The sequence below is a fragment of the Buteo buteo genome, chromosome 5 (assembly GCF_964188355.1).
Source record: "Buteo buteo chromosome 5, bButBut1.hap1.1, whole genome shotgun sequence".
NCBI lineage: Eukaryota > Metazoa > Chordata > Aves > Accipitriformes > Accipitridae > Buteo > Buteo buteo.
Window position 1 is genome coordinate 29,863,675 of NC_134175.1, and position 27,778 is coordinate 29,891,452.

The following is a 27,778-nucleotide window of genomic DNA, read 5'->3' on the forward strand; positions in this document are numbered from 1 at the left end:
TGTACAACAATTAATGTATTATTTAGGGTAACTAACAAAATAGATCAAGAGCCTTCGGGATTTGTTTTTCTCTGGCTGACAGCAAGTATAAGGAGCAATTCTTAACAGCTGTTTCTGCTGTCTTATGGTTCTCTGAGAATTACCCAAATATGTAACATGACGTAAGCTTGATTCCAAGTTTCATTTTCTGTTACACTCTTAGAGGTCCTATACTTTTTATTTTATACATAATGAAAGTGTGTGGTTTACACTTTCAAAAGAGCTCATCCTTTTCACTTGTTGAATAGGAGACTCTGTAATCCTCCTAAAAAGTTCATACTTACTCTTCCAAGCGGTGAGGGTCTGATGCATACAGGGGCATGCCAACTTTAAAATCAAATAATTTTTTTTCATAAGCAAAAATGTTTCTCCCCATACACATTAACTACTATCTACAAACAGAGCTGCGCCTGAGCTCCACTCCCCCTTTCAGTTATAGCACAACAAGAATTGTGCAGAGCACACGAGGGCCTCAGTAACCTTTTCTGTACCCTGCTGGTTGTTATGCCTTTGGGGTAACTGTGCTGCTTGGTCTACGTGTGTTTACACAAATACAGACTGCTAATCAAAAACTTTGGTGAAGCGTAAAAGTAAACAGAATGGCACTTCGTCTCCACACTGTAGATATTGCAGCAGCGCTGGGAATAAAAAGCAATACAAATTTCTGTTTCTAACATGAGCTAGTAAAAGCCTCTGAACACATGGATTACATCCACTGACTAATGTACAGGTCTTATAAAGACACCTCTGAGCAGAATGAGTGTTTCACATTGTAGGATGATGTACTTGGCTTCATCAATAGTAACTTGTCTTTTCTGTAACTCCTGAAAGCATTCCTCTAAGAATTAATTAATGCTGCCATAAGTCTTGGAAGATACTCATCTGACAACTCCCTGCCATTGCCTTTCTTGTGCAGAGGAAATCTCCCAATACAAGCTTCGTTAGACCAGTCATTTGCATCCTAGGAATGTAAGTGCACTCTTGTATAGCAGACCCATGGTAAGTAGCCCTGCTATCACTTCCCAAAAGGAGGCAAAACTGCTTGTTGTCTATCTTACAGCCCTCAAAGGCTGTAAGGTGGCAGCTTAATGGAGAAGACAGTATCTCTGTTGGGTTAAACTTTCAGTGGTCAAAAATCTCTGGGAAAGACTGCATAACGGATTCCTTCTGTAGTGGATTTTTCAATCGTTACATTTAAAAAAAAAAAAAAAGCTACTGGTTTATTCTGTTCTTTCATAGATAATGGAAACAGGTATTTATATGTTAAAGTTTTGATACCCAAGGATGTTCCTTTCAATAGAATTAGGACACAATCATTTGAAAACAGTTATGAGCCTGCATTGGCAATCAGGATCTTAACCTATCCAAAAATTTCAACAGCAGTCCAGGTACAGAAATAATCCTGAGGAAAGGATTACTTAGACAGAAATACTTTGATTAAAACACAGAGAATAACTTGGATGGCTGCTGCTAATGCTACCTGTGTCCAACATCAACCTGTCTACTGAACAAAAATGTCAGTTCAGGTAATCACTACTTCAATCTTAAAGCACGTATTTATGGCTTAAGATACAGCTTCTGCAGAAGCTACATTCAAAATATAAAATAGAAATCTATCATGAATGCTGTCCATATGATATTGTCAAACTTTCTCCTCCACTACAATAGGGCACTTCTTCATTTTCATAATTTTTCCTCTCTGTTTTTACCATATTTTTTTTCCTTCCTCAATAAAAAAGTTATCTCTTCAAGAACGCGAGGGTTTAGCCTGCATAAATACCTTTCTCATTTTGAATATGGGACTATTCTTGCTATTGCATTTTTTGCTAGAATACAGCAGAACTCTCTGCTTAAGCACCTCTAAGGTAAAGGCAGGCAGAGGGGCTGAGGACGGAGGGGCTGTTGGTTGCTGTTCATCCTTCCTCTTGCCAAAACAGGAACCACTGATCCCTCCCTGCAGCTGGGACATGGCTTTATCACTGTGCAACTCCCTTTTCAAAACCATTCTCTTCCCAAGGGGGACCGCCTTGGGTACATTTTACATTCACTTGTGTGCACAATCGTTTGGCTCCAGGCTTGTGCGAACACAAGCCTTACCAAGGCACATTACCAATTCAGTTCTGAAAATGCTTTTGTGTTCACGCAAAGATGGGTGTTGAGGTAGTTCTTTATCTCACATCCTACCTGACTTAAAGAAAGCATGTGAAAATGAGTCTTTCCTGTCCTCCATTCTAGCAGAAATTTGAGTATATTCAGAGTTACCGGCAAGCCCTCGCGTGCCCCGCTGAGCAGCAGAGCCTGTGCGGCTGGAGGCCGAGCACTCCCAAGCCATGAAACTAAAAGGCAGCTGAAGTACTCAGAGCGCTTGTGAAGGGACAAGGTGAAGGCTACGGGTGGAAGTCTGGGCTTGAAACCCAGCCTCTGTCATATGTATATTGATACTGGAACTAGCATACCTCGTAAATAATGTCCATTGCGCTGCTTGTCAGAGGCTGCAGAGCCCCTTAGTGCTCTCTGTGCTGCCTGAACGCCAGCCCTTGCTGCAGACTGCTCAAATCCTTCTGTTGAGGTTTTTTTCCCTCCCTATTTAAAACAGAAACTTTCACTTCTGCTATTTGGCTGGGAGCTTGGGTTACTTGTGAAACCCAGGAACCTTTGTTTGAAAACATACAGATATCCCGTTCATTTCCTCTAAATATATAGTTTATTCTCCTCAACTGTGACTGCTACTGCACCTTCATCCAAACGCCTGTCAACTGTGGGGTTGGTGTGTTTGCTCCAGATTATTGCTGCTTTAAAAACAAAAATCCTTCTGTGTGCTTTAAGAGAATTGCCACATGTCCTCTATGCCAGGACCTTCATTCCTCCTTCTCATACAGGTACCAGCCACTTGTATAGCGGGGGGGGGGGTGGGGGGGTGGGGTGTGTGTAAATCCACCTTTTAGCTGCAAACATTTCTAATGTAAGTCCAAGTACAAGCTTGCACCAGAAAAATGAGAAACCTTGCACATCTGTGTTTGTTTCTAACTAAGCAGGTAAGCAGGTGGGAATGGGTATGATGCACCTCCAGCCTAAGAATTTCTCTTTGTGCTAAGAAATACTCTGCCTCTGATGCAAGAGAAGCTTTGTGTCCTCTAAGTTATCCAAACTTTGCATTTGAGGCAAGCAGAGGCTTGATACATTATGGAAGAGCATGTTAGACAGTCAATTAACAGCAAGGACCTTCCCTGCAATCATTACCAGGGAATTTTATTTTAAACACTTATTTCTAGAGCTGCCTTGTTTTATTATTTTTTTAAACCAGCTGTTATCTCCCCCCACCCCTTTTCATATAGAAAATTCCTTATTTTTATGAAGGGCTCTAGCTTCCACAGCAGCTGACAATTATGAGGCCAAATGGCCTAGTTCGCCAAGCCCTGCTGAAGCGAATGGGCGAAATGAGGGCTTCGCTGAAGCGAATGGGCGAAATGAGGGCTTCGCTGAAGCGAATGGGCGAAATGAGGGCTTCGCTGCAGCCGGGGCGGTGGGTCCCTGCCCTGCCGAGCAGCGGGGGTGGGCGCAGGGCTGCGAGCGCTGACTCAGAGGCAGAAGCTCGTTTCAAAACCACCTTCGCTCGCTCGCTCGCTCCCTGCCTCGGCGGGGTGACGGCAAGCTCCGCCGACGGATCGATCGCCTCTTCTTCCTCTTCCCACTCGGAATCCCCGACTCCTTCGGGAGCTGCCTGGGTTTCGTTGTCTAGCGGCTGCTTCCCAGCCGGGACAGCGAGGGTGGCATGTTGCATCAGGAGGGCACTAGGTGGCACTTTTGGCTGCTTTGCTTAATTCTGCGCTGCCCGGCCGCGAGAGCATCTTTAGCGCCAACGTCAAAACTCGGGAATTACGGCAATTACAAATGTTTCCCTCCTGTTTCATTGCTTGTATGGGAAGCAGTTCATAAGCTGTGGCCCTAGTATTCAACTATGGACAATTTTGATTGTATGGTTTTGGTTATGAGCGTACGGCGACGTATAGTTCATCGTTTTAGGAACGCCACACGCCGTTTTGCTGTTGGTACAGCAGCGCGTGCGCTGCGGACGTATACGGCCTGATCCTCCGTGCGGTTACACAACTCTTAGGCAAGTAAAGTTCCAGTATTGGCATAAAAATGATGCAACAGAATAACACGTCTGACTCTACTCTGTTTCAGTTCAACCAAAAGCAGCGTGCCATTAGACCTAAACAAATAAAGTCTTTAACGAAGTTTAACTACAGCTGGAGAAGAAGGTAAGAATTGACACAAAATACCTTTTTTATTGAAAATGTCGAGTGGAAGTAACAGATAGCTGTAAGAAAGCCACTCTAACAATATTGCAGTCTTAAAAACCAATATTTACTCAAATATATAACAGAAGAAAGAAATTCCTTTATATTGTGAGTCAAAGAAATAGAAAACACAATCAGTCTGGCAATCCATATGAGATTAAAGGATTGGCCATGAATTTAAATGAAATGCCGAATTGCTGAACATAATCAGGAAAAGATATGAGGAAGAGAAAATGTCAAGGAAGAACCTGTAGGTTACAGAGGGAGAAGTATGAAAAAAGTATAGGTACAGTAGCTTTATGCAGAACAACTCGGGAAGAAGAGGGTATATTAATTCACTCCTGAGACAAAGTAACAGAAAGGATTGAATGCTATAGCAGTCGTGAAATGAAGAAGAAATAAATGAACAAACAACTACTGGATTTCTGCCAAAGGAGACAATACACTGCAATCAATACATTTGTTGGATAACAAATTTAACTGTTAACAGTTTAAACTCTGTTCATGTAAGTGATAAATAGTGGCTTGAAAAATGGTGGGATATGATGTGATCACAAATGGAAACTTAATAAGCGGAGAGAGTTTACAGAGATTTGGGTCATATTCTGAAACTATTTCCAAAGCTTTTAATTTGTGATGCCAAAACTGTTTTTGTGGTTTGTTTGTTTCTTTTTGGTTTTTGGTGTTTTGGGTTTTTTTGTTTGGGTTTCTTTACTAATCAGTTGCTTGCTGAATAAGCAACAGGTGCAGCAGATCACACATCAGAAACTGCTTATTTAATCAGTGCAGCTTGCTTTAAGATGGTTTTCCTGAGCAAGGCAGTATTTACTAACTTGTATGCAATATGGATAGCTCTTCCTTCTTTTTTTAGAGGAATTGGGCTGACTTTGAGTAGTCTTACAGTGACTGAGCACTAACAGTACTAAGAACATGTAAGTAACAAGCTGCTTATGTCAAAATGAATGAATGGGTGTTCTTGGCTCAAGAAAGAGCTGTAACCGTCATGCCCTGTTCTTAATAATTTTACCACATACTGTTAGTCATGTGGGTATGTGAAAATGTAAAAAAATATTTTAAATGCCTATGTATAGTAGATACAGCTCTAACCTTAATATGAGGCAAATGGACAAGACTTGATAATCATTTTCCAGATAAAACATTTGAAACCATTATTTTAAAATAGTGATTTCTTTGTTTGACTTTTGTATACGTTCCCCCCCTCGCCCTAGTCAGACTGGTTACCTTGTTAACTCATCTTTGAGTATTTGTATTTGACTTCAGCAAACTTACCTTCTTGCTGAGCCAAGTAAGAGATCGATACCCTAGTACCAATAATGGAATTTATGCATTTAGGAGGTCTCTGCAACATTGTTTTGTCTCTGCTGAAAGCAATTTCAGAAAAAATCTCATAGTATTGAAAACATATGGGGCTATTCTGAACCTTAATGATTTCAGTGCAATCTAGTTTGAAACTTTTTTCTATACTTTTTGGTTTAGAGGTGAATGTCACCATGCATAACGTTTACTGTGCTTTCTTACGAGAACAGTCCATTTCAACAGACCTGAACATACATCATTATTGCTGAAGTTTTAGTTTGACTTTCTGCAAGCTGACTGTATTAGCTTCATGTATTTTCTTTTGGCAGATACAGTATTTTGAAGACTATAATTGTACCTACAGCTCTGTGACATACTAGTAGCACATGCCCTCATCTCAGCCACAGAACAAAGTGGAAGTGAGTGAGTGCAGTACAGTAAACCTGGACTTTGCCAAACCAGCTTGAACATAGACATTGTCTTACAAAAGATACTATACTAAAAATTCCAATTAAGTTCTCATAACCAACACAGATAATGAGGGGTACTACTGTGAAATTGTAGATAAATAACTTTCTTGAGAAGGAAGATGTTTTACAGAAGTGCTCCAAGGTAATCGAAGTGAATGTAAACATCCAGTGCATCCCTCATCATTTCTGCATTAACAAGCTTCAAGCTTATGGAGAATAGCATCTGGCTAGGCATTCTCCCAGCCTCTGGGTTAGATTGCTCGCTGGGACACAGATGTTGGATTTTTCATGGTATTTAAGCCTCAGAAGTTTGGGAAATTATTTCATGGGACTGTTAAGTGCTTTCCCCTTGACACTCCCCTCCAGAGAAGAAATCCACGGGCCTATTGCCTGTCTACAGATTCATTTTCCTCAGGCTTCCCTTGTTGCTTAACTGCCTCATCAAACATAGGTATATTGTAAGCTATAGTTTATTTTCCAGTAACCACGTGAGTCAGTGTAAGTGATCAGACACATCTAGATACAGATAAGCACTTCATGTTCTTCCTGAATATCCCACGCACAACTGCAAGAGAGCAGACATTAGAAACCAACAAACTTGCCAGATTCTGAACTACATTTTTAGGTAACCAAAGTTAGACATGCATTTTTCAAATGGAGTCAGCTAAGAAAATTGAGGTTGAGCACAGGTCCCTGCCTTGTGCATTATATCAGCCATTTACTTGTTAAGCAACGAGCAGTATGAGAACAGTACTTCTTCCAGTACTAGAGTTACAGTGCTGTGTTGTCTGTAGGCATAACTCAAATTTTCACATAAAATTTGGCTCGTTGTCAATAACCAAGGAGCATTGAGTAAGTATTTTTCCCGTAATTGAATATAATGAGATTACCTAAGAAGTGCTAGTCTCTCCACCCATTGTTGTAATTACTGTGTTGGTAAGATATTTAGATTTTTCCATGCTGTTGAAAATTAGGTGCACAGCTGTCTGGAAATCGCACTGAGATTATACCTGTAGATTTCCAGACAGATTACATCCTGATGCATTTGCCAACATTCTTGCTGTCTGCTCATCCTCTCTGTATTTTTTCTGTCTATTCTTAGAAAAGTCACTTTTTTGTAATACCCTACTGGGAGATTATTTAGATGTTGGTGCTACATTTTCAATCAATAGTGCTGCTTTGAAGCTCACTTGACACTTCCTATTATAAGGCAGTGTTGACTTTCAGTTATCACCACACCCTAACGATTTGGCTACAACTTCCATGCTAGCTCTTTGACTCTTCTAGAAAAAAACACTGTTACTTTTAGTATTTTCAGAAACAAACTGGAGAAATGTACTTGCTTACAGTAAATTCTTGAGGGATTTTCTTCAGAATACTCCAGCATTTCAGGCTTTGCAATAAGTGCTTGCAGCTTACCAGCATAATAGCCTTCACATCAAGCACAAAGATACATTTGTGATCCTCTGAAAACCTGTCCAAATTGGCTCAGTTGTATGCCTTTGAAAAATATGTTTGCACGTGGTCACTGCTAGATCTTAAAAGCTAAATTATCTGAAGCCTGAGAGAGTTGAGCGTCTTGCAGCTCCTGTGTGGGGCCAGCCTGTGTACGTGTAATTGTCATACGTAAATGAGTATGATGAAAGCCACAGGTCAGCAGGATGACTCCTGTAATGGTTGCTCCAGCTGCTTTTCACCGGCTGAGCTGTTGTCCAGATAAAAAAGCAGGAACCCATATACTGTCCCATATACTCAGTTGACTACTTCGATGGTGCATAAATGGATGGAAACATCCAATCTGAGTGAAAACAGAACAAAAAATCAAGGGGGAAAGCAGTTCATGATTATGTAATGGGTGGTATGGGAATGCTCAAGAGGATCAAATTACGATTTTGGGGACAACTTTCAGTTTTATGTTTATTTAGTAGCTATTGGAAAGTTTGGCTTTGCAATACCAGTAATGGTGTTTTCTGTGATCTACAGTTAAACTGCCAAAGTTGAGCTGCCAGTGGTGGAGGATAGCTGTGACCAAGAGCTGATGGACTGTATAAATCTGTCCTCTCAGTAGTTTATAGACAGAAAAACTTGCCTCTCCTGTACATTAGTCACACTATTATAGCTATGGTCATTGCTAGTCTGAATGTTGGGGTTTTTTTAATTAATGCAGGGCAGCTTTTTGATATTTCTATGGGTTGGGTGAAACTCCATGAGATCTGGTGTCCATGACTGTCACCCTTAGTTTACGAAGATCTTAAAAGGAAAAGGAAAGTAAACTCTGTTATAAGCCCAGGGTGCTGGAAAACAGAGAGGCTCCACCCAAAACAAAGGTACATTCAAGGCCAGAGAAGAACATGTGGCTCAAAGAAAAAGTCTACAGAGCTTTGATTAAGTACTGGGGGAGCAGGGAGGAGGTGTCGAACAGTGAGAAGGTAACTGTCCTTTGCTGTTCTGGGAAGCAGGACTTGGTACGGTCTTTGGGAAGATGCAGGAATATCCTGTGTATTCAGTACTGCATTAGAAAGAGTTCTTGACTCCAACATTAAGTTATCATTACTAATTATCCAGGTCAAAAGATACTAACAAACTGTGTTCCTAACAGTTCCCAACCAAGTGGAGAACCTGTCCTGTAATCCAGTGTTTTAGTTACTCATGGTGCTGTTCTGGTGGTACAGTCTGGTTAATAAAGTTTTTATGTTTCTTAACAAGGTATGGGGTCAAACTCTATTTTCATCTCTGTTCATCTCACAAATGGCTGCGTGTGAATAACAGATAGTTGCTAGGCTGCTTATAATATGTTTAAAAAGAATTAAAATCTTCAGGAGGAAATGTGCTGTATTAAGTCCTAATTATTTATTTCCGTGCATATAATTTGCCCTTATTTTTTCTTAGACAGCAGCTATAATTCACACCACTTTCTTTAAATAATTTATCTAAATTCTAAATAGAATTTTACTGTATTTTTCTAATTTTTGTCTCACCATGTGCCTTTGGTACTACAATTTCATAGTTTTGAGTATTTCCATTCCTTGGTGTTCCCCAAAAGAAAACACAAGACTCAAGTCAAGTGCGCTTTCCTGATTTAGGAGTGTGTACATGCTAGAGCTGAGATGGGAATACAGCCCTCTCTCCTGTAACTGCTCATCCCCTGGAAAATCATGCTGTTGGTTGGTGGATATCAATAGCAATCAATGAGTGGCTTATCCAGCCAAATTTATGCTCTTGTAAAATAATGCACTGAAGGATGATCATGTTTTAAATACTTTATTAAATGCTGAATCACTAGTGATCTTTTTAAGAGGAAGAAAGAAGTTCAAGAGAAGGGAAGGCATAAATTCTTACCAAGATTTCTTAGTACGGCCTGGTTTGCCTCCCTTGCTACTCCCCAGAGCATGTCACTCCAAGGCATGTCATTTCTATAGGGAAGAGTGCAAGGCAGAGAGCCAAAAATCTGAAAGATCCCATTATACTGTACTTCTGAAACCTAATGCAAATCAGTTTCAAGGTGGCCTTTGTCAGGTGCCAAACAGAGAAACTTTAACACTGAATAAATTAACAGAAGAGTCTTCTTTATTACTGTTTGCATCAAAAAGTCTCACCCTAATGCTACAGTAGGTGAGTGTTACCCAACAGGCTGTACCACCTTCCAGCAGCAGTAAATGTACATTTGCTGGCACGGCTTTGGTACAACCCCCTCAGTGGTCTTTCGGCTGGGCTGTGTTGGCCCAGTGTAGGGACAGGATGGGGATGAGAGGCAGAGGGGAGGCAGGCACTGACTTCTGCATCAGCATTGCTGCTAAATGTCAGTTGGGGTCTGTATTAAGTGTGTACATTTTTAATGCAGCAACACAAAAATTAACTCATTAAGCAACAGTACCTTTAAATTAGAATGAATGCAGACATACAATATCAGCAATACAGTACCTTCTAAAAGTTTTCAACAGTGATTTTTTTTCATCCGCACAGGTTTCTATCCTTGTCTGTGTTCTTTATGGGATTTTTCTTAACCCTTTCCTGGCCTCTCACTTAATTCCCTTAACTGCTACTTTTGTTGTTACTACTGACATCACTGCTCTTACTATCCAATTCGTTTCTGGTAAGGTTCCTGTAAGCATTTTCATAGTAGACCTTGTAAACTGAACTGACCATGTGTTTATTAGATGATATCTGAGATAGCACTTCATAAATTGTCCATCGGATACAACTTTTTTGGTTGAGATAGATCTCCCTTCCCCTCTGTTTTGGTCTCCTTTGGAGGTTACATGAAAGGGGAAGAGGAGCGGTTCTTTTTTTGCTTGAAGTTCCCAGTTTGGAGGGGGAAACCACTGAGCACACAGATTCTGGATGGCATCACGTCTGCCAGGAAGGCTCACTTACTCCCGTTAGGACACCTATTGCCATGTGTCTGCCACACTTAACAAGTAAGAGAAGCTGATCCGGGTCAAATAAACTATGGAAGAAATACAATAGACAGAATTTCACACTTGCTCTATATGTGGCAGCAGTATTGGGCTTAGTTCCTAGAAAATGGGCGGCCCCAACTGCTGTCTCCTCAATTGCATTCAAAATGGGAAGCCACGGGAAACTTCATCCTCTTTTTCAGCAAGAAAACCTTTGCCTATCACCAGTGTTTAGTTTTTACTGGGGAAACCGCTGACTGTCCGACCAGCCTTGAGGAACTGATGCCATGCGGAAAACATGGCATTCCGTTTCAGGTTTTGCTTCTGAGCGCTCTAAACTGCTAAAAAAGTTGGAATTAGTGCAGGAACTTGCGGGATCGGGGCTGCCCTCGCCGCGGGGGGAAGGCTGGGAGCCAGCCCCACTATCGGCCCACGGCGAGCGGAGGGCGGCAGCCCTGGCTCGGGCAGATAAGCGCCGGTGAGCCCCGCGCTGGCCTCTGCTGAAGCCGGGGCCCGTGGTTGCCCCGCGTGTGAGTGGAGGCTCTGCCCCGAGCCTCCTCACCCCCGCGGGGAGGCAGCGCCTCGCCGCCGGACCGGGGCCTGGGCCCGGCTGAGGGCAGGTGGCGGCAAGGAGCTCGGTCTGCCCCGGGGAGAAGCCGGAGGCGGCGGGAGCTTGTTCCGCTCCCGCCAGGGAAGGCGGCTCCCGAGAGCGGGAGAAGCCCTCGGGGTAAAGGACGCGGCGGGGACACGCCGCGCCCGGGCCGCCCTCCCTCCTTCCCGCCCGCCGCCGCCGCCGCGGAGGGCTTCTCCCGCCGGCTGAGGGGCTCGGCCGCTCGCCGCCGCCGCCATCTTGCGGCTGATCCCTCCCACCTGCCGGCGTCCGCCGCGCAGCCCCGCGCCCCCGGCCGCCCGCAGCCCGCCCGCGGGCCCTGCACGGCGCGGCTGGGCGCCGGCCCGGGCCTGGCCTCCGGCGCACTGGGCGAGGGGCGGTGCGCGGCAGCGGCGCCCCCCCCGGGGCGGAGGCCCCCGGGGCCGGCCCCGCCGGGTGCCGAGCCGGCTGCGAGTGCCGGGCTGGTTGGGGCGGGCCGGGCCGGGCCGGCCCTCCCCTCCCCTCTCGGGCCTCGGTACCGGCGGCCTCGGCCTTGGAGAGGTTCTCACCTTGGCAGAGTACAAATCCTCTATACGTACCCTTGTGCGGAGGCGCCTACCAAAAGCTAAGTAGGTAAGCTGCCCGCTCCTTCCCCCGACTTCTGGCTTTATTTTCTAGCGAGGTAGCTGTCACACAGGGCAGTGCTGTTATTTTTTTCTCTCTCTCGGGTGTTTCTGAGTGAAAATGCTGTGTGCTCGCTGGTAGCTGGGGTGACTGTGGAAGGGAGAGAGCAGTGATGGGCAAGAAAGGGGCAGGTGAGAGGTTTTTGTTTTGTTGTGGCTTTCTCACCATAAGTCAAAGGATGTTTCATCCCTATTTGGCAAGTGGGGTAAGTGAGGTGCTTTTTAAGGGGTGCTAGCAATAAAATAGAATCTCTTTTGAAGAATGTTTTGCTGTTTGCATCAGAAGCTAGCTATCTGTTTACAAGCCCTAAGATGAGCCTAATTGAAAATTAAGGGGAAGTATGTTTTCCATTTGTTTTTCTGGCTCTACATTTTGTGCTGTTGGCAACTGTTGCTTCATGTGGTCTTGTCTGAACACCCACACTGGCAAATTTTGATGTAGCTGTAAGCGTTGCCGTTGTGAGCTCTGCCAGTCGCGTGCTCAGGGCAGGCCTCGGCTTCGCCGGGCTTGCTGTACACGCGGCTTCCCCCGCTTGTCTGCTGTCCAGGTGCTTTCTTGTAATGACAGCGTAGAAAAAAAACTGAAAAAGGAAGTGTGATCTTGAGAGACAACTGCTCAGAGACACTTAAGGTCTGGTATTTCTTGCAACACTGTCTGGATTTCAAGGTAGGGGTGGCCCACTTCTTTGGTTAATTGCTGTTACAATATTGTCCTCTATCTGCTTTCTTAGCCCAGTAAAGAGAAAAGTAAAAATTGCGGTTAACTTGCAAGAATAGGAACCACAGTAATCACTTCTTCCCACTTAATTTTATCATTGTAACTCTCTAAAGTTGCTTCCTCTTTGACTTACTGTACAAACTTTTACATGAAAATGCATATGGTACATTCTTACCTGAACTGAGAATGAGGTGCTAGAGCTGCTGCAAATGGTAACCCTTCCTGCCCTGATTCCACTTTCAGCCTCCTGAATAAAATAATGTGTCATCCTTGGGATGTTTCTACATTGCATTAAAGTAGGAAATGAGGTCACGTTGTGGGATATTATTTATGAACAACATGCACAGCCTTGCCAGTGTCACCAGAATTATCCTGAGAGTGATTACCAGCTGAAAGCTTGAGAGCGAGAGACCAGAGAGATGATGTGCCTTGAGGTATCTCTTCTATTCTCTCATACCATCTTTAACTTTCATTAAAAAAGAAGATGAAAGGGATTTTCCTGCTGGAAAAGGGGACTACTACTCTATTTCAGTACTCAGAGAGGAACCTAACATTGCTTAACTCACAGCTGCTGGAGAATTGAGTTTCTGGTCTGGTGAATTTTAACACTTTACAAATATTGACAACCTATGAGAGAAGTGGGCAAATATCAGTGCTCCAGTTTGTTTCAAGGGAATTGTAAATTGCACTTGTTCCTTGCTCTCTGTCTATTGTTGGTCTTCATACCAGGCTTCCTCTCGTGCTGGCTGTACTGTCCTTCCTTACAAATGCAAGCTGACCATGTGGCTGCAAGCAGGTATGCTTGACACAGTTGACAGCAGATGGGGCAGTGTTATTCCTAAAAGCTTTGTCTTTACTGGCCTGCAGTTCCCAACAATGCAGCTGTAGCTGAGTTTTCAAAGATTGAAATCTCAATCCTCAATCCCTGAAGGGATAACCACAGATCATATGTCCTATGGAGTCAAAGCTAAGTGCTTTCCTTTGGAACTGTGTTATATTTCCTTATTTTAGTGTCATTTGACTAGTCAATTTGTTACATCTACTATAAGAACAGATGAGTTTCTGGTAGAATATATAAGGTTCTGGTTTTGCATCAGATCAATATCTTTGATTTCATTAAGAACTATGAATTGAAGACATTTTCGCTCATGTGAGATGCTAGCTTGAGTTAAGGCCCAGGTGTGATAAGGCTGTATGTTAAATCTGCGATTAGTCATTACATAATCTCACAACAGTTATGTAGATGCATGTATCCTATAGAGCAAAAGGGGATGAGAGATGTATTCACTGCGTTAAGCAGCACGCTGTGCAAAAACTTGCATTTCTGGAAAATGCCCACTGCTCTGCAATAAAAAAATCTGTGTTAAATGTGAATGTTTTGGGATGTGCGCATCTCTGGAGTTGAAGAGATGATTCACGTTCAAAGCCCTTGGAGGAGTGCCAGTAGCAGCTTTTACTGTGATGCAGTTTCTGTCTTTGAAACTCATGTTGTTCACCAAAAATTGGGCCTGACTGACTTTACAGGGTCCCTTGTAGTGAATTTCAAGGTCAAGATAGCCTGAAGGAAGGCTGCAGGAATATTTGTGGCACTTTTGTAAAGACGGTTTTAGGATGTGTGGGTGTATATCCATGTCAGTTTTGATGTAGTGAGGAAGATATGGGATTTAGCTGCTGACTGATACAACTAGAGAGTCAGTCTTCTGCATATTTACTTAAGTCCTGAATTATAACATGGGGACAAGGGCACTTGTAGTGATTTTATGAGGAGAAATAGTAATTTTAATACAGAGGCAAGAGAGGTGTTTAATTAATTTAGGCACAATTTTGGTTTAAAAGTATGGGCTTGTGTAGCTATATTGATAGTCTCGCCTGTGAAGGCTTAGTCTGTGCAAGCAAAAAGCCTGGACAGCTCAAACCACTTTTCAGGAGAGAAAGAGAGGAAGGAGATGTTATAGTGGTAAAAGACTATATAACTCCCCACTGTATAACTGTATGTAGACTGTGGCTTTTGTGAGTAAGAATATCAGAAAATAAATGTTGTCACTGGTTTTGACACAGTGTTAAAAGATACAGCCTTGAGTAGGAAGGCACAGGGGATGAGAAGGAATAGTAGAATTTAGGGATAGATACAGCCAGAATATACTTCTGCTACAGACCGAATGTTGCATTTGGTTAAAAAAAGCATCACAGTTATCTTACTGCTGAAGAAAATACCTCAACAGAGCAGGGAGTAGGTTGAACATGTTGCATTGCCAGGAGCTTTACCTCTATGCAGTGCTGCAAGCTTGAAGAATTTGAGGTGGGGCTGTGCCAAAAACGTGCTTTTCACCTTGCAGCTAATGTAGACTGTGGCTGGCTTCTTTCAAGAATTCAGTGTTGGAAATCTGTCTCTGATCCTCTTTTAGACATTTTGCAAATCCCAACAGCTTCCTTAAGTTTTGCTAGTAGAAGAAATGGTTTGTTGTCTGCTTCATTTATTGAAAGTTTTTCTATCTTTCTGTAGTAGGTAATGCTTTGAGCTCCTGGTCCAAATACATATAGGTGAATGTATCATCTATAACATCAGAAAAATACAACCTTTAAAATAAGCCCTATTTGGAGTGAGACTCATTTTCCTTAGGAGAAGAGGTAGCCAAGGCTACTGGGCAGATTTGGATGATGCAGCTGCTCAGCCCAGATAAATTACAACAGCACTGTAGGAGTGCTTACTAAAAGGCTCAGGTGTAAATAAAAGTCATCAGTCAAAGAGTTTGTGCTACATGTGAATGAATACGTGTATGCTGGATGCCAGGGTCTGAAATAGAGCATACAAGATCTCACCTTTGCTCTGACTTGATATATTTGCTTATTTACCTGGCTGTTATGAGTTCTCTATTCCCTGCAGGTAGGATACAAAGAGACTGGGAAGACTCTTAAACCAGTTGTTAATTTGCACAGATCTAGCCATTATGCTCTCCAAAGGACTGGTTTGGGAATTGGGAATCTCAGGTTTGCCACTGATATGTTAAATGGCTTAGAGCAAATCAGTTCACTTTTCCCTTATTTTCTATCTCTACAGAGTGGGGTAAGTTATATTGACTTCCTTTCCAGAGTACTTTAGGATTTAGTCATGTCAAAATTTTATACATAGAGTTAGCTGATGGACTACACATGTTTCAGAGCTGTATCACCAAAGCCATGTCTGTTTCTGGCAAGACCTTGCTATTGACTGATGAATACCTGTGTATTTGTCCTTTCTCTTCATCTGATTTGCAGACTTTACATGTCTACTTGCATATAGAACCTGCTGTGTTATAGTCAGCCCTTTCAAGGGGGATCGCTGGTAACAAGTGAATATCAGGAGTCACAAGACGTATCTGTTGTACATAAGTACTTAATTTAACGCATACTTAAATTTCACTGTTATGGTCCTAAAGAATTGTATGTAGGAATATGGGTAAGCAGTAGTGTGATTAACTAGATTATTGGCCACTGTGTCATATGTGGATTCCTTGCAACTGGAAAGTCTATCATTAGCACATGATACTGAAATGTTGGGAGAGGTCAAAGTTGCACAAAGCAAGGTACAAACTTGAAGAGGGATATGATGATTCGATCTCTAAATCTTTCCTGAAGGTAGAGAGGGCCTTGCCAAATGTTTTTGTGCCAGAGTGGAGAAGCTACAATTTTTGTTCAAATTTATCTTCCTTGCTTGGCGCTCATGTTCTTGTAAGGGCTCTTGTTATTCTGTAAAAGATTAAGAGGGCATAAGCTTATACTGTAAAAGAAAATGAAACCAAGTGGGTTTTAATGTGCAGGGTCGTCTGTGGAAGGATGTACAAAAAAAAGAACTGATACTGATAGACTGCAAAGATTTTCCTTGCAACAGAGTTATAGATGAATACAAGTTTAGCAGGTTTGCATTTCCTCCAAATGAGAGGATTTTGTAACCTTTGTCACTCGCCTCTAGCAAAATAGAAACACGGCACAGAGTAACTGAGGGAGCATCTTTTGGGGAGAGTAGGAGGACAGTTTCAGGCTCATTGGACTTGACAGCAGGATATTCACAAAAGAGATCTTGGAGATAGACTGAAATGATAGTTTTAACAGAAGAAAATAGGTCTGGTTAGAGAGATCTATGAGTCATCTTCTTGTAGTCAAGTAAGTGCTTATGAAAATACACAGGCAGAGGACGTAGGGAGACAAAAGAGGAACAAGGAAGGAGCCCTATCAGCACCCACAGAAATTTAGAGGGATCCTCCCATGTAAATGTTATAGGAACAAGTAGAGATGAGAGGACAATTAGGAGGCACTGTAATTACAAAAGATATGGGAAAGGCAAAATTTCAAGAGGAGGATGATTATGATAAAGGTGTATGATGGTCACAAAGGATGAAGATGGAACACCAATTCTGAGAGTTTAAGAAGATTTTGGCCTCTCAGGAGTTTGGTAAGAATTGTTTCAGGGGCAGAACCTGGATTAAATAGGATATAAAGATGGAGGTGAAGGATGACTCCCAACTATGCATAAAGCAGAGGTGAACAGCAGTTAGTTAAAGAGAGGTCAAGGATGGGATTTTGATATTTGGAGTTCGAAGTGTGTTTTTATTGTGAAGGAAAAAGAACCAAGTATGACATGGTTTAGGGAGGACCTGAGATAAGATATCCTGGGGCAAACAAAAGGTGTTAGAAAAGAAAACTAAAATTTGATTGTTGAAAGCAGAGTATGTGATCATTGTAGTTGGGAATTGACAGGGAGCTGAGAAGGTAAGGAAAGTTACAAGCTGCTAATGAGTATGTAAAGAGTCTTGTGCTTTTCTGTTGGAGAGTTAACTAGGCTTGTAATGGTAGTCTGGGAAAGTGAGGAATATACACTGAGAATTTAGCAGTTGCTGTTTTCTGAAAGGACTGGAAAGTGCTGAAAGTTTGTAATTTATTCTAAATGATGTTTAGATCCTAGAATAATAACAAAACCATCCTTGTTATATCTCCTTTCCTTCCAATGGATTTTTTGCATTTTGAATGCCCAATCTACATTTAGTTTTAATATTTTAGCGTTACCCTCAAATTTCTTTGGGGATTTTTGGCCTCTGTCAATTGTCTTTTTGAATTGCGTGGAGTTGTGTGAAGATTATGTGTGTATGGAATGATTTTTCAGCATTCTTCTTTCTCAGAGTTGTTTCTCTTTAGTTACTTATTATTTGTCTCTCTTTATTTGTAATGCACTTGTAAGTGTAAACTCTTCTGCTAGCAAGCCTAATACCATAAATATTCACAAACACAGCTCTGGAAGTTAATAAACAAATACTTTTATTTCTTTTACAGATGAGATCATCTCATGCTCTTTTTTTGGAAGAGGTGATCAAAGAAAATGGATAGCTATTCAGACTTCAATGCAAAGAACCTCTCATCTTCAGCTAATATGTCTGTTCCTTTGCCTGGACAAGTTGGATTCAATACCACTGGCGGTACTCCTTCTATGTCAATAAGCAGGCTTTTCCCAGCCCTGTTAGAATGCTTTGGAATAATTCTTTGTGGCTACGTAGCTGGAAGAGCCAACATTATTACATCAACTCAGGCCAAAGGACTGGGAAATTTTGTGTCCCGTTTTGCACTCCCAGCCCTACTGTTCAAAAACATGGTGGTACTTAACTTTTCTAATGTGAATTGGTCCTTCCTGTACAGTATTTTAGTTGCCAAAGCTGCCGTGTTTTTCTTAGTCTGCGTTTTAACATTGTTGGTAGCCAGTCCAGAGAATCGATTTAGCAAAGCAGGTTTGTTCCCTATTTTTGCTACACAAAGCAATGACTTTGCACTGGGATATCCAATAGGTAAGTATGCTTTCTTCTTTAAAATTATTTTTCAGTGTTCTAGACATGTTTGCTTTTATTTTTCCATAGTTTGAAATTGACTTCTGAACTGAAGTTATGAGTTATCGAAGCCATTTCTCAAGTCACATTTCTTGACCTCAGACCATGTGCGTTTTAGTAAGGGAAGAAAACTGCCAGCTGGTGTGAATGAGACAGGATTTAAAACAATTCAACTACCATTGTCTATATGATCTTGTCATGTTAAAGTAAATCAGATTAAAAATAAAAAGTATTTAAAATAAAATTTCAAAATTGGTATAAATTACCTTACACTTACTGCAGGCAATTTTCTGTATGGGAAATTGCCAGAGTTTCCCTCAAGACCAAAATTCCTTGCTTTGCAAAGTATGAGCCTGTACCTCTGGCCTCTGAAATAGCTGTAGTGGGTTTTTTACTGATTTGGCATTACCTCTTAGTTTAGCTGAAAGAAAACATCCAGCCATAATGTTGGTGCCTACTGGTTGTGGAGTGTGTGTGACAGACTTTAAATCTGTTCAGAAGAAACCTCTAATTTTTGTGCTGCTTAACACTATTTATGTAGCCAATTATGTTTTATCCCTTAATCTTTATTCTACTGTGGCCAGTAGACATGCTTTAGGATATAGTCTTGGAAGAAGTCAGTCTTTTAAAAGCAAGATTGCTGTGTGATTTGTGGTAACTTGCATTTGTGTGTATCAAATTGGAATTTTATGTGGCTGTGGTATCATTCTTGGGGTGCATAACTAACCACCAGTCCAGTGGAGCTAAAAAACAAACAAACAAAACACAGAGAGGCATTCAAGAGTATAACTTGTACAGATGTGTAGTCTTGTTCTTGTAAGCCTATATTCTGAATTCCAAGCAACATCAGTTATTAAATTATTTTATCCCAATCTGCAAGACTATTATTTGCTTCCCTTTTGATAAGCAAGATTTTTTTTTCTTTTTCCTTTTTATAGGTTTTCTTAATGGTATGTTAATATGCTTTTAGCCATGCATACTGTGATACTTAGGACGATCTGGAGTTGTAGCAGGCTTCTCCCACCTGCTACTGTCTGAATTGCAGTGCTTTTTACCTGCCTTGGGAGGCTGTTTTGTGTCAGTGTAGCTTCCAGTGCTACCTCTTCCCAGGCTGACCTGTGTGGCTGATGTGGGAAAGCACACTGCAGGTATTGGGATCTTCAAAATACACCTTGAGTGGAAGGCATTTGGAGAGGATGCCTGGACTGTTTTATTTGTTTGCTGCTCCCTGAAGAGAAAGTACTCTGTGCCTCTCAAATTCACTCGAGATCACTCATCATCTAGACAAGGTTAAGAACAAAAAAAGAAAGAAAGTTTGTTCTAGCAAAGGAAAAAGCAAGTTACTTGATTACAGAATTGAAAATACAGTTACAAAAGAGAAGCTTAAACATGCAATTCCAGATTATACGTAACATCAGGTAGCTCTGTATTTTAGATTACTTGAGGAGTTGGCAGTTTCTTTCTCCCTATTCCAGGGCAGTATGCTCAGGACAATCTTGAATCTTTCTTAGTCTCTTCAAATTTGCTGGATATGCATAAAATATAGAAAAATTCTTCCTTGGATGAAAATACCCTGTTTCCCTCAGTTGCATCTCCTGAGATTTATTCCTCTTGAGATAAATCAGAAGTATATCACAAATAGGGTTGTGAGGATTACGTCTCTGTTTCTTGGTACTGAATTAAAATGCCAATTAGGGTTTCTCTTTTTTCTATTTTGAGGTTGTCTGAACATATTTCCATTGTATCCTTCTAATTAAAACATTCTTTCTGCATTGAATTACTTTCTTGTCAGATTACATGTATTTTCTTCAAGTATTTCATTATTTATGAGATGTGATTCATATTTTTTCTATGTACAATCTGGCCAAATTCACAACATTTAGTTCATTAAGAACTTTACTGGAATACTTAATGCAAGACTGTAGATGCTTAAGGGTTGTTTATTTCTTAGAGCTGTTTATTTCCTATCCTGTCCTTTCCCTTCTCCCACCCCCAAATTTTCACCAGTGTTTGGTTCACACTGTCACGAGTGCAAACTTTTTACTGTTAGTGGCTTCTCTGAAGTGTTTGCAGGACTGGGCAACAAAGAATGTCTTGCTTATTCCTTTTATGTATGATGATAGGTAGTGTTTTGAGCAAAACCTGATCTTTTAAAGGAAATAAATTTTTAAAGGCTGCTTCAGTTGAAATTTATAAGGGAAAAAAAATCAGTATTGACAAATCTGTGTATTATAATAACATTATTTGAAAAGGCAGTTTGAACTCTTAAATAAATAATGTCCTGAGCTTTCATCCCATGTAATTTTTTTAATAACCGCTGTGCTATTTTTTGCTGTTTAACAAAGATTTGCACATAGGAAAATTAAAATGCAGGTTAAATTTTCAAAGATCACCACTCTGTTTTTCTCTAAGCACTGTTGTGATACTTCTACACTACAAACTAGTGTTGGGGTGAAAAACAACTGTTACAGAGGTTTACTAGCACACCCCCGACACAGATAGAATTACTATGATGAAAGCTTTGTCTGTTTGGTTTTTATTACTGGGTGAGATGATACAACTCTGACAGAACAGCTTCATCTACTCCTGTGCTGTATTGTTAAAGCACAGGTATAGCAGAAGTGTTGTGGGGATGATGGCTCAGTTACCATGACTTTAGTGGTGCTAATTGTATTAAGCATGAACTAGTGTGTGATTTATATGTAATTTTGAGCAGCTGGGATGTGGAGAATTAATTTTTTTTTTAAAGTATTAAAGTATCTTTGATTTCAATTTTTTGTTATGATCAGCAAGCAGGCACCTTGATTTAAATAAAAAGAAAAATTTTCATCAGAGATAGTTGTGGATTATTTTCACTATCTTAATGATTCCTTAAGAGTGTTTTCTTATATTTTTTTTTCCACCCACTGACTCAGTAATCTACATTGGTTCCACTTTTTGCTACTCAGGAAAATGCATTATGACTTCATAAATCAGTTAAAGTACTTATAGACCTCAATATATTGTATTAAGTATACAGTTTCACTTTGCCAAAAAATAATGATTTATTACATTTTTCACTCGGGCATTATTTACATGTGACTCATGTTGAACTGCATTTGATTGAAATGGGCATTCTGTATAAAGGAGGATAAAAACATCACTCTAAGGTTTGAGGTTTTAGAAAAAAGTTTACTTAAAAAGTGTCCAGCTGTTTAAAGTGGTTTTATTTATCAGAATATATTTAGTGCTTAAAACTGGCTTGTTAAATGTGGTAACTAAGCACAGGTTGGTAGTTCTGTTCAGCAGTTTATTCAGGATTTTAGGACAGGTAGCTCTTGTATATGTTCTTTAATCATGGCCTGTAAGAGGAAAAGCAACTTTAGTGCCTTTTCTTATATATTGGAAATCAACTAATTGAGAATGTCAGTTTATTCAGTCTAAGGAGGAGATTGTTTACAGTAAGTGCTGATTTAGCACTTAGTAGATCCTGTCATTCCAGATGCTTGAATAATATGAAGGTAAAAATCTTTTGGATTTTGAAAAACGTAGTCACAAGGGAAAACTTTTTCAGAAACAGAACAGGTTTAGTATACGGAGAAATGGAAATACTTGCAACAGTTGGCTGTTTAGTGATCTTAAACTTTATTTAGTACTTTGAGTGCTAAGTTATCCCATAGAAAGGTCTAGTAGGTGTATTTATGCAATAGTGCTTCCTTTTCTTAATATTCTTTGTAGTACAAGTAGAAGGCACCTGCATATTAAGATACTTCTGCCTGGGGAAAAAAATGTGTTTCTCTCTAACTAGGGTAGGAAAAACTAAAATGGAAAGCATTACTTTGCGTATTTCTGAAAATTACTTGAAATAATAACATTATAAGGCAGGTTAAAGATAACATCCTGCTTTAAAAACATTGGGTTTTTTTAATTCACCCTAGAATGGAATCTTGTATATCTTTCCAGAGTCTTTTCATGATTTTTGAAGTGCTGTTAGTACAAACTTGAAATAAGAAGCAATTCTACCTTGACTCGAAAGTATGTAGTAGCAATGAAAACAAATGCTTGTGATTTAAAGTTCCTTGAGGGACCAGAACTACAGCGGTAACTCTTGTCCTGACTAGTCCCACAGAATGAACTAATAATTATATGATAGTGTATTTTTTATTTGGTTGTTGCTTTGCTGTGTTGTATTGAATCAATGTAGAAAGATCACACCTGACTTACCCACTGAAAACTGGTTAAATTCCAGAGATGTGAAACTCCCCTAAGATGAGAAGAAACTTATGTCCTGCAAAGGTGCATTTAATTCTCCACAGCTCTCATGTTTCTGGGGAGGAAAAGCAATTCAGATTAAACCCAATTTTTTTTCAGCATTTGGGATGACTCAAAGGGTGCATGGGATTGCTATATTGTTTTCTTTCTTTTTTTCTGGAAATGTTGAATATTTGTAGAATCATTAAATAGTTTTGGATAGTTAGTCTTTGGTCTTTAATGTGTTCATTAGATGACTGTGGCCTAATGGTGATTTGGCATACTTCTCTTCTCTTACTACATCATCTTATATTGATTGTAAATGCAGTTACTTCTGAAGGATTATTAAATAATTTTTCTCTAGTTTTCAGACAGCAAAATTTAATTTCAATATTAATGTATTTTTGTACTGAAATGTTATCACTCATCACTTTTCATTTCCTGTCTTCTAGTTGAAGCTTTATATCAAACCACTTACCCAGAGTATCTCCAGTACATTTACCTAGTGGCTCCAATATCTCTTATGATGCTAAACCCTTTGGGGTTTATCTTCTGTGAAATCCAGAAGTGGAGGGATAACCGCACTGTGTCACACAGCAAAATCAAAATAGTGGGCCTAGCACTCCTTCGAGTTTTGCAGAACCCAATTGTATTCATGGTCTTCATAGGAATTGCCTCAAACTTTATTCTTGGCCAGAAAATTCCTGAATACCTTGAAAACTTTCTTGACGGACTGGGCAGTTCATTTTCTGGCTCCGCACTTTTTTACCTTGGACTAACTATGGTGGGACAAACAAAAAAACTGACAAAGGGTATGTTTGTTGCACTGATCCTTCTCATCACAGCTAAACTGTAAGTTTGATTTATGTACTTCTATAATTTTGTTCTCTAGATGTTTTAAGCTCTGAATATACTGGTCAGGTGGCTTTTTTCCCAAAATCACTATAGTGATAGTATGTTTCACTTCCAGTATTCTGGGTGAGTGCTTACCAAACTCTTTGGTAGCACACAACTCTTAACTTCTAAAGGAAATTTAGCAGACCCCAGACCTGTTAGCAGGCTCTGCAGAGAAAAAAAATTAGGGGTGCTGTGGCTTTGTGGACTGCCTGCAGGTTATCTGTCACAAATTGGGTGTTTGGGGAATTACTAGCTTAATTTAAAATTTACCAGTTAAATAGTTAGACAAATGTGAGTTTAACTATTATTTTATTAGTATTTGTCTTTTCTTTGGATTACACAATACATCTCTAAATTACTTGGTTTTCCTTGCTTTGTCTATAAATCTTTGAAACTGCTATATTGGAAGAGCTTAAAAATGATCGCTTTACACCCTTAAACTGACTTTTAAGCATGAATAAGTGACAATTTGTATTTAGAAATTATGCCATCATTATCTTCCCTTGAATATATCTCAGCTACCGGTGAACAAAATATTTTTATTTGCTACAGACCTGCAATTAACATAATAGCACGATTGTTTGGTGGTTAAGTTTATGCTGTAAAATTTGAAAGTGCATTTGAGTATCAGTACAACTAACTAGCAAACGTAAGGACCTAGTTTGTAAACCAGCTCAATGACAAATTTTGTTAGAACATGAGGAAAAAACAGTTTTTAATGTTACCACTTTGCTCTGCTGGTGAGTTTATGTAATTAGCCTGTGTAAGGCTTACATAGTGAGTCTATGCGAGATCTGCGTTATCGCTAAAGGCGAACAAAATAGCATTGATGCAGGGTTTTTTTTGCTGGCCAAAACTTTCAGAATGGGATACTTAAGCTTGAGCCCTTGTTGTATTTCAGACAGCTTGCAGAAAGGTGGTCTAAATTTCAAAGCTGCTGACTGCTTATAGCTACTATTACTTTAACAGTTGAAAAATGAGGGATTTTTTTTTTATATTTTACCTCTCTGAATCTGAGGTTTATACAAAGAATGTGTCTGTATAATCAGAGAATGTGCTTATATCCCAGAGTTTGTTGTCACGTTTACCATTTTTTCTGTCTGTGGGCTTTTTTGGTTTAATTGGTGACAAAATTTTTAATCAGCTGGTAAATGTCACGTTAACAGTAAAGGCAGTCATTCAGAGTGATGTCAGTATTTTGCTTTTCATAAACAGGATTCAAACAAACCTCAATTTTCCTTTTGGTTCATTTTCTGAGTAAAGAAGAGTCTATTGCTATAGCTTGAGTAATATTTTTATAATTACTTTTTTCCTTCTCTTTTCAGACTTATGATGCCATTTCTCTGTAGAGAAATGGTAGAACTCTTGGACAAGAGTGACAGCATAGTCAACCACACCAGTTTATCAAACTATGCATTTCTTTACGGAGTTTTTCCAGCAGCACCTGGTGTCGCAATATTTGCAAGTCAATTTAATATGGAAGTAGGAATTGTATGTATTTAGCTTTTCCCAAACATATACTAACTTTGAGCTTAATTTTATTGATGAAATACTTAAATAAATGAGTAGGCTTTTCTGTAGTGTAGACTCCTTAGATTTACTTGTACTCCCTAGATCTCAAAGGTAGATTATATTTCAGATTATTAATTAAGCAAAGTATTATTTCCTGATGTCTCAAGTGTCTTGATTGTACATGTTCATAAATAAGTCCTCATACTTTTCTTATTTGTGACTCTAGTAGGAAGAACTTGGATAACTTTATATTTAAAGAACTTGTATCTTTGTTGTGGGTTTGTTGTTTGTTTGTTTGTTTGTTTTTCAAAAGACCTTATCTGTAGGAAAATACTTAAGTGATGTTACTGACTTCAGTAAGAACAGTGTTAGATTAATGCTGAAAATTTATGGAAGAACGTATGCTTTAACTGATTCTGTTGTGTTGCCTTTCAGTTAAATCTTGCGATAGAAATGCGTTTTACTTTTTTTTTATAGTAGAGGATATCAATTATCTTTTCAACTTAAAATACAAATTTTGTAACTGTTTCCTTTCTTCCTCTTGAAGTGACATTAAAACATTCCTGTTGAATTCCATTGTTTTTAATGTTACCTATTTTTGGTTTGTTTAGTTTATTTTTTTTTAAGAAAAGGGGAAAAAAAAAAGAGGACACTAAAAGTAAACCTTACAAGATAAAATCTTGAGCCCAAAAAAACTCAGGAAATTTCTTTAAAACAGAGATCTGTAGTATGAGTATCAATTCACACTGCCATCACTGTGCAAATTCTAGAAAGCAGAAAGACAATGGGAAGCCAAAATAGGAATCACTTAAATGTAAATATATATGGCTGCTCATGAATTAGTGCATATTAGTATTTGCATAACTACATGTTTTCTTAATTATTTACGGTGTGAATATTTGCATCCAAAAGTAAATTGTGACATTGTAAATCCACCCCTAGACTGTAGTCATTAGTATATTTGACACCCATGAAAAAGCTCTGCAAGAATTTGCAGCAGGGAACTCTCTATTCCTACTGTTTTAGAAGCTTGTTAAAATTTTCAGTTTCACTGTATGTATAAAATGGATACTTTCTGGCTCAAATTCTAAATAATTTGTTATAGAAACAACTCGGTGATTTGTTAAAGGTCTATGTATGTTTATTTCAAAGGTACAATTCTGCCAGTGGTTGTATTTCTGGAAACAGATTATTTGGCTTGAGATCTGATTAACTCTGATTTTGTTTCTGTTTCACTCTTTGCAGATTACCTCAGGCATGGTGATAAGCACTTTTGTGTCTGCACCTATTATGTATGTTTCTGCATGGCTGTTGACCATTCCATCTATGGATCCCAACCCACTGGCATCTGCACTGCAAAATGTTAGCTTTGACATAAGTATTGTCAGCCTCATTTCTCTGGTAGGTGTTGATGAATTGAAATACAAAAGCACACTGTCATGTCAGGGTAGTTTTAGTACATAAGCAGCAAATTGAGTCATGGTAAGATGAGACTCATGTTTCCTTGTCGTATCCTGTTGCAGAAGGATGAGGAAGGAGTTAAAAATCTTCTTGATTTAGCAGTGGGTCAGCTGGAAAGCTGCACTGTAGAGAAAGGTGGGTAAGTGAATTAGAGCACTAGTGCAGGGCTTAAAAGTTTGTCCTTTTAGTTTGGGGTGGTTTTTTTTGTTTTTGTTTTTTTTTTTTAAATAACAGGGTGTGGGGGAATAACAGTACTAGCTTACACCACAGGGAATAATTACATCAAGCCATGTGAGGTGCTTGGATATCACAGTAATGGAGGCTGCGTACAAACTTCAGTTCCAGAAGTGCCAGTGAATATTTATTTAATGAAGTATTAATAATTATTAATTAAAATGTTTCGCTTGGAAGTTTTAATTTAGCTTTACCAAATTCCTTTCCTAGAAATTCTGTTCTTGAAAAGTGGGTTGATAATCCAGAAGTCCAATATAAATTGTGTTTCGGCTTTATAGGCACTACAGATAGTGTGTTTATTTTGTTTGCTTTTTTACAATAAAAATATCCATGTTGGGGGGAGTTGGAATTTTCTTAAGTTGTTGTCTCACTGAAGTCCTCTTGTCTTGAAACTGTGCCTCAAGGGAAGCCACAAGTGAATGCTGCCTCTTGCTGTCACAGACCATTTTAGGAGATTCAGGGTAGGGGGAGGAATTTTAAATTCTAAATTGCCAGGCTACTCTGTGGTCATTTATGTCCTGAGGAACAACCAGGCTTCTGTACACTAGAGGCAAGCTCTTGGTGCTTCCTGGAAATATTTCACCATCATGAGAACACAAAGATGGATTGCTTTTTCTGGCCATAGTTGCTGAGGCATAAGGACTGGCATCAGATGGTGTGGAGCTGACTACAGTAGTCATGTTGCTAAGAAACTTTTCAAGAAGATTTGCTGTATATTTAGTTTCACCATAGTCTGCCAGAATACTCATCTTGTTCATCTGGGTTTTGTTTTACTCTTAAATTAAATTTTTTCTTGTATGTTACAGATCTGGTCTCTTATTGTTGTTCTTCTGAGTAAGAAATACAAACAACTTCCTCATATGATTACAACAAATCTACTTGTTGCTCAGGTCAGTAGTAAGAAGAATTCTGTTTTGTGAGTTTTGGTTTTTTTAAAGTCTTACTTTTAACATTTTTACAAGTTTGGTTTCTATAGTGATATCTTTGTAGCCCTCTATGGAGGGCAGGGGAATCTAATCTATGACTCGTCTAAACAATTTCTGTGCCTTAAAATACACCCTTGAAGAAAATGATAGTTGAT

At 39.6% G+C, this 27,778-nt stretch overlaps 1 protein-coding gene across 4 annotated transcripts in view; it reads left to right on the plus strand.

The window, feature by feature from the left end:
- Window positions 1-11,455: 11,455 nt before the first annotated feature.
- GPR155 (G protein-coupled receptor 155) overlaps window positions 11,456-27,778 on the plus strand; it is a 30,770-nt gene continuing 14,447 nt past the window's right edge. The window contains exons 1-6 of one of the 4 annotated variants that reach the window (XM_075028419.1): window positions 11,456-11,746; window positions 17,819-18,324; window positions 23,046-23,445; window positions 24,816-24,981; window positions 26,248-26,403; window positions 27,504-27,587. In XM_075028419.1, the coding sequence (XP_074884520.1) occupies window positions 17,865-18,324; window positions 23,046-23,445; window positions 24,816-24,981; window positions 26,248-26,403; window positions 27,504-27,587 (1,266 nt within the window). In that variant the 5' untranslated portion in view covers window positions 11,456-11,746; window positions 17,819-17,864. The remainder of the gene's footprint in view (window positions 11,747-17,818; window positions 18,325-23,045; window positions 23,446-24,815; window positions 24,982-26,247; window positions 26,404-27,503; window positions 27,588-27,778) is intronic. The other 3 variants (XM_075028418.1, XM_075028416.1, XM_075028417.1) reach the window with 3 other exon arrangements.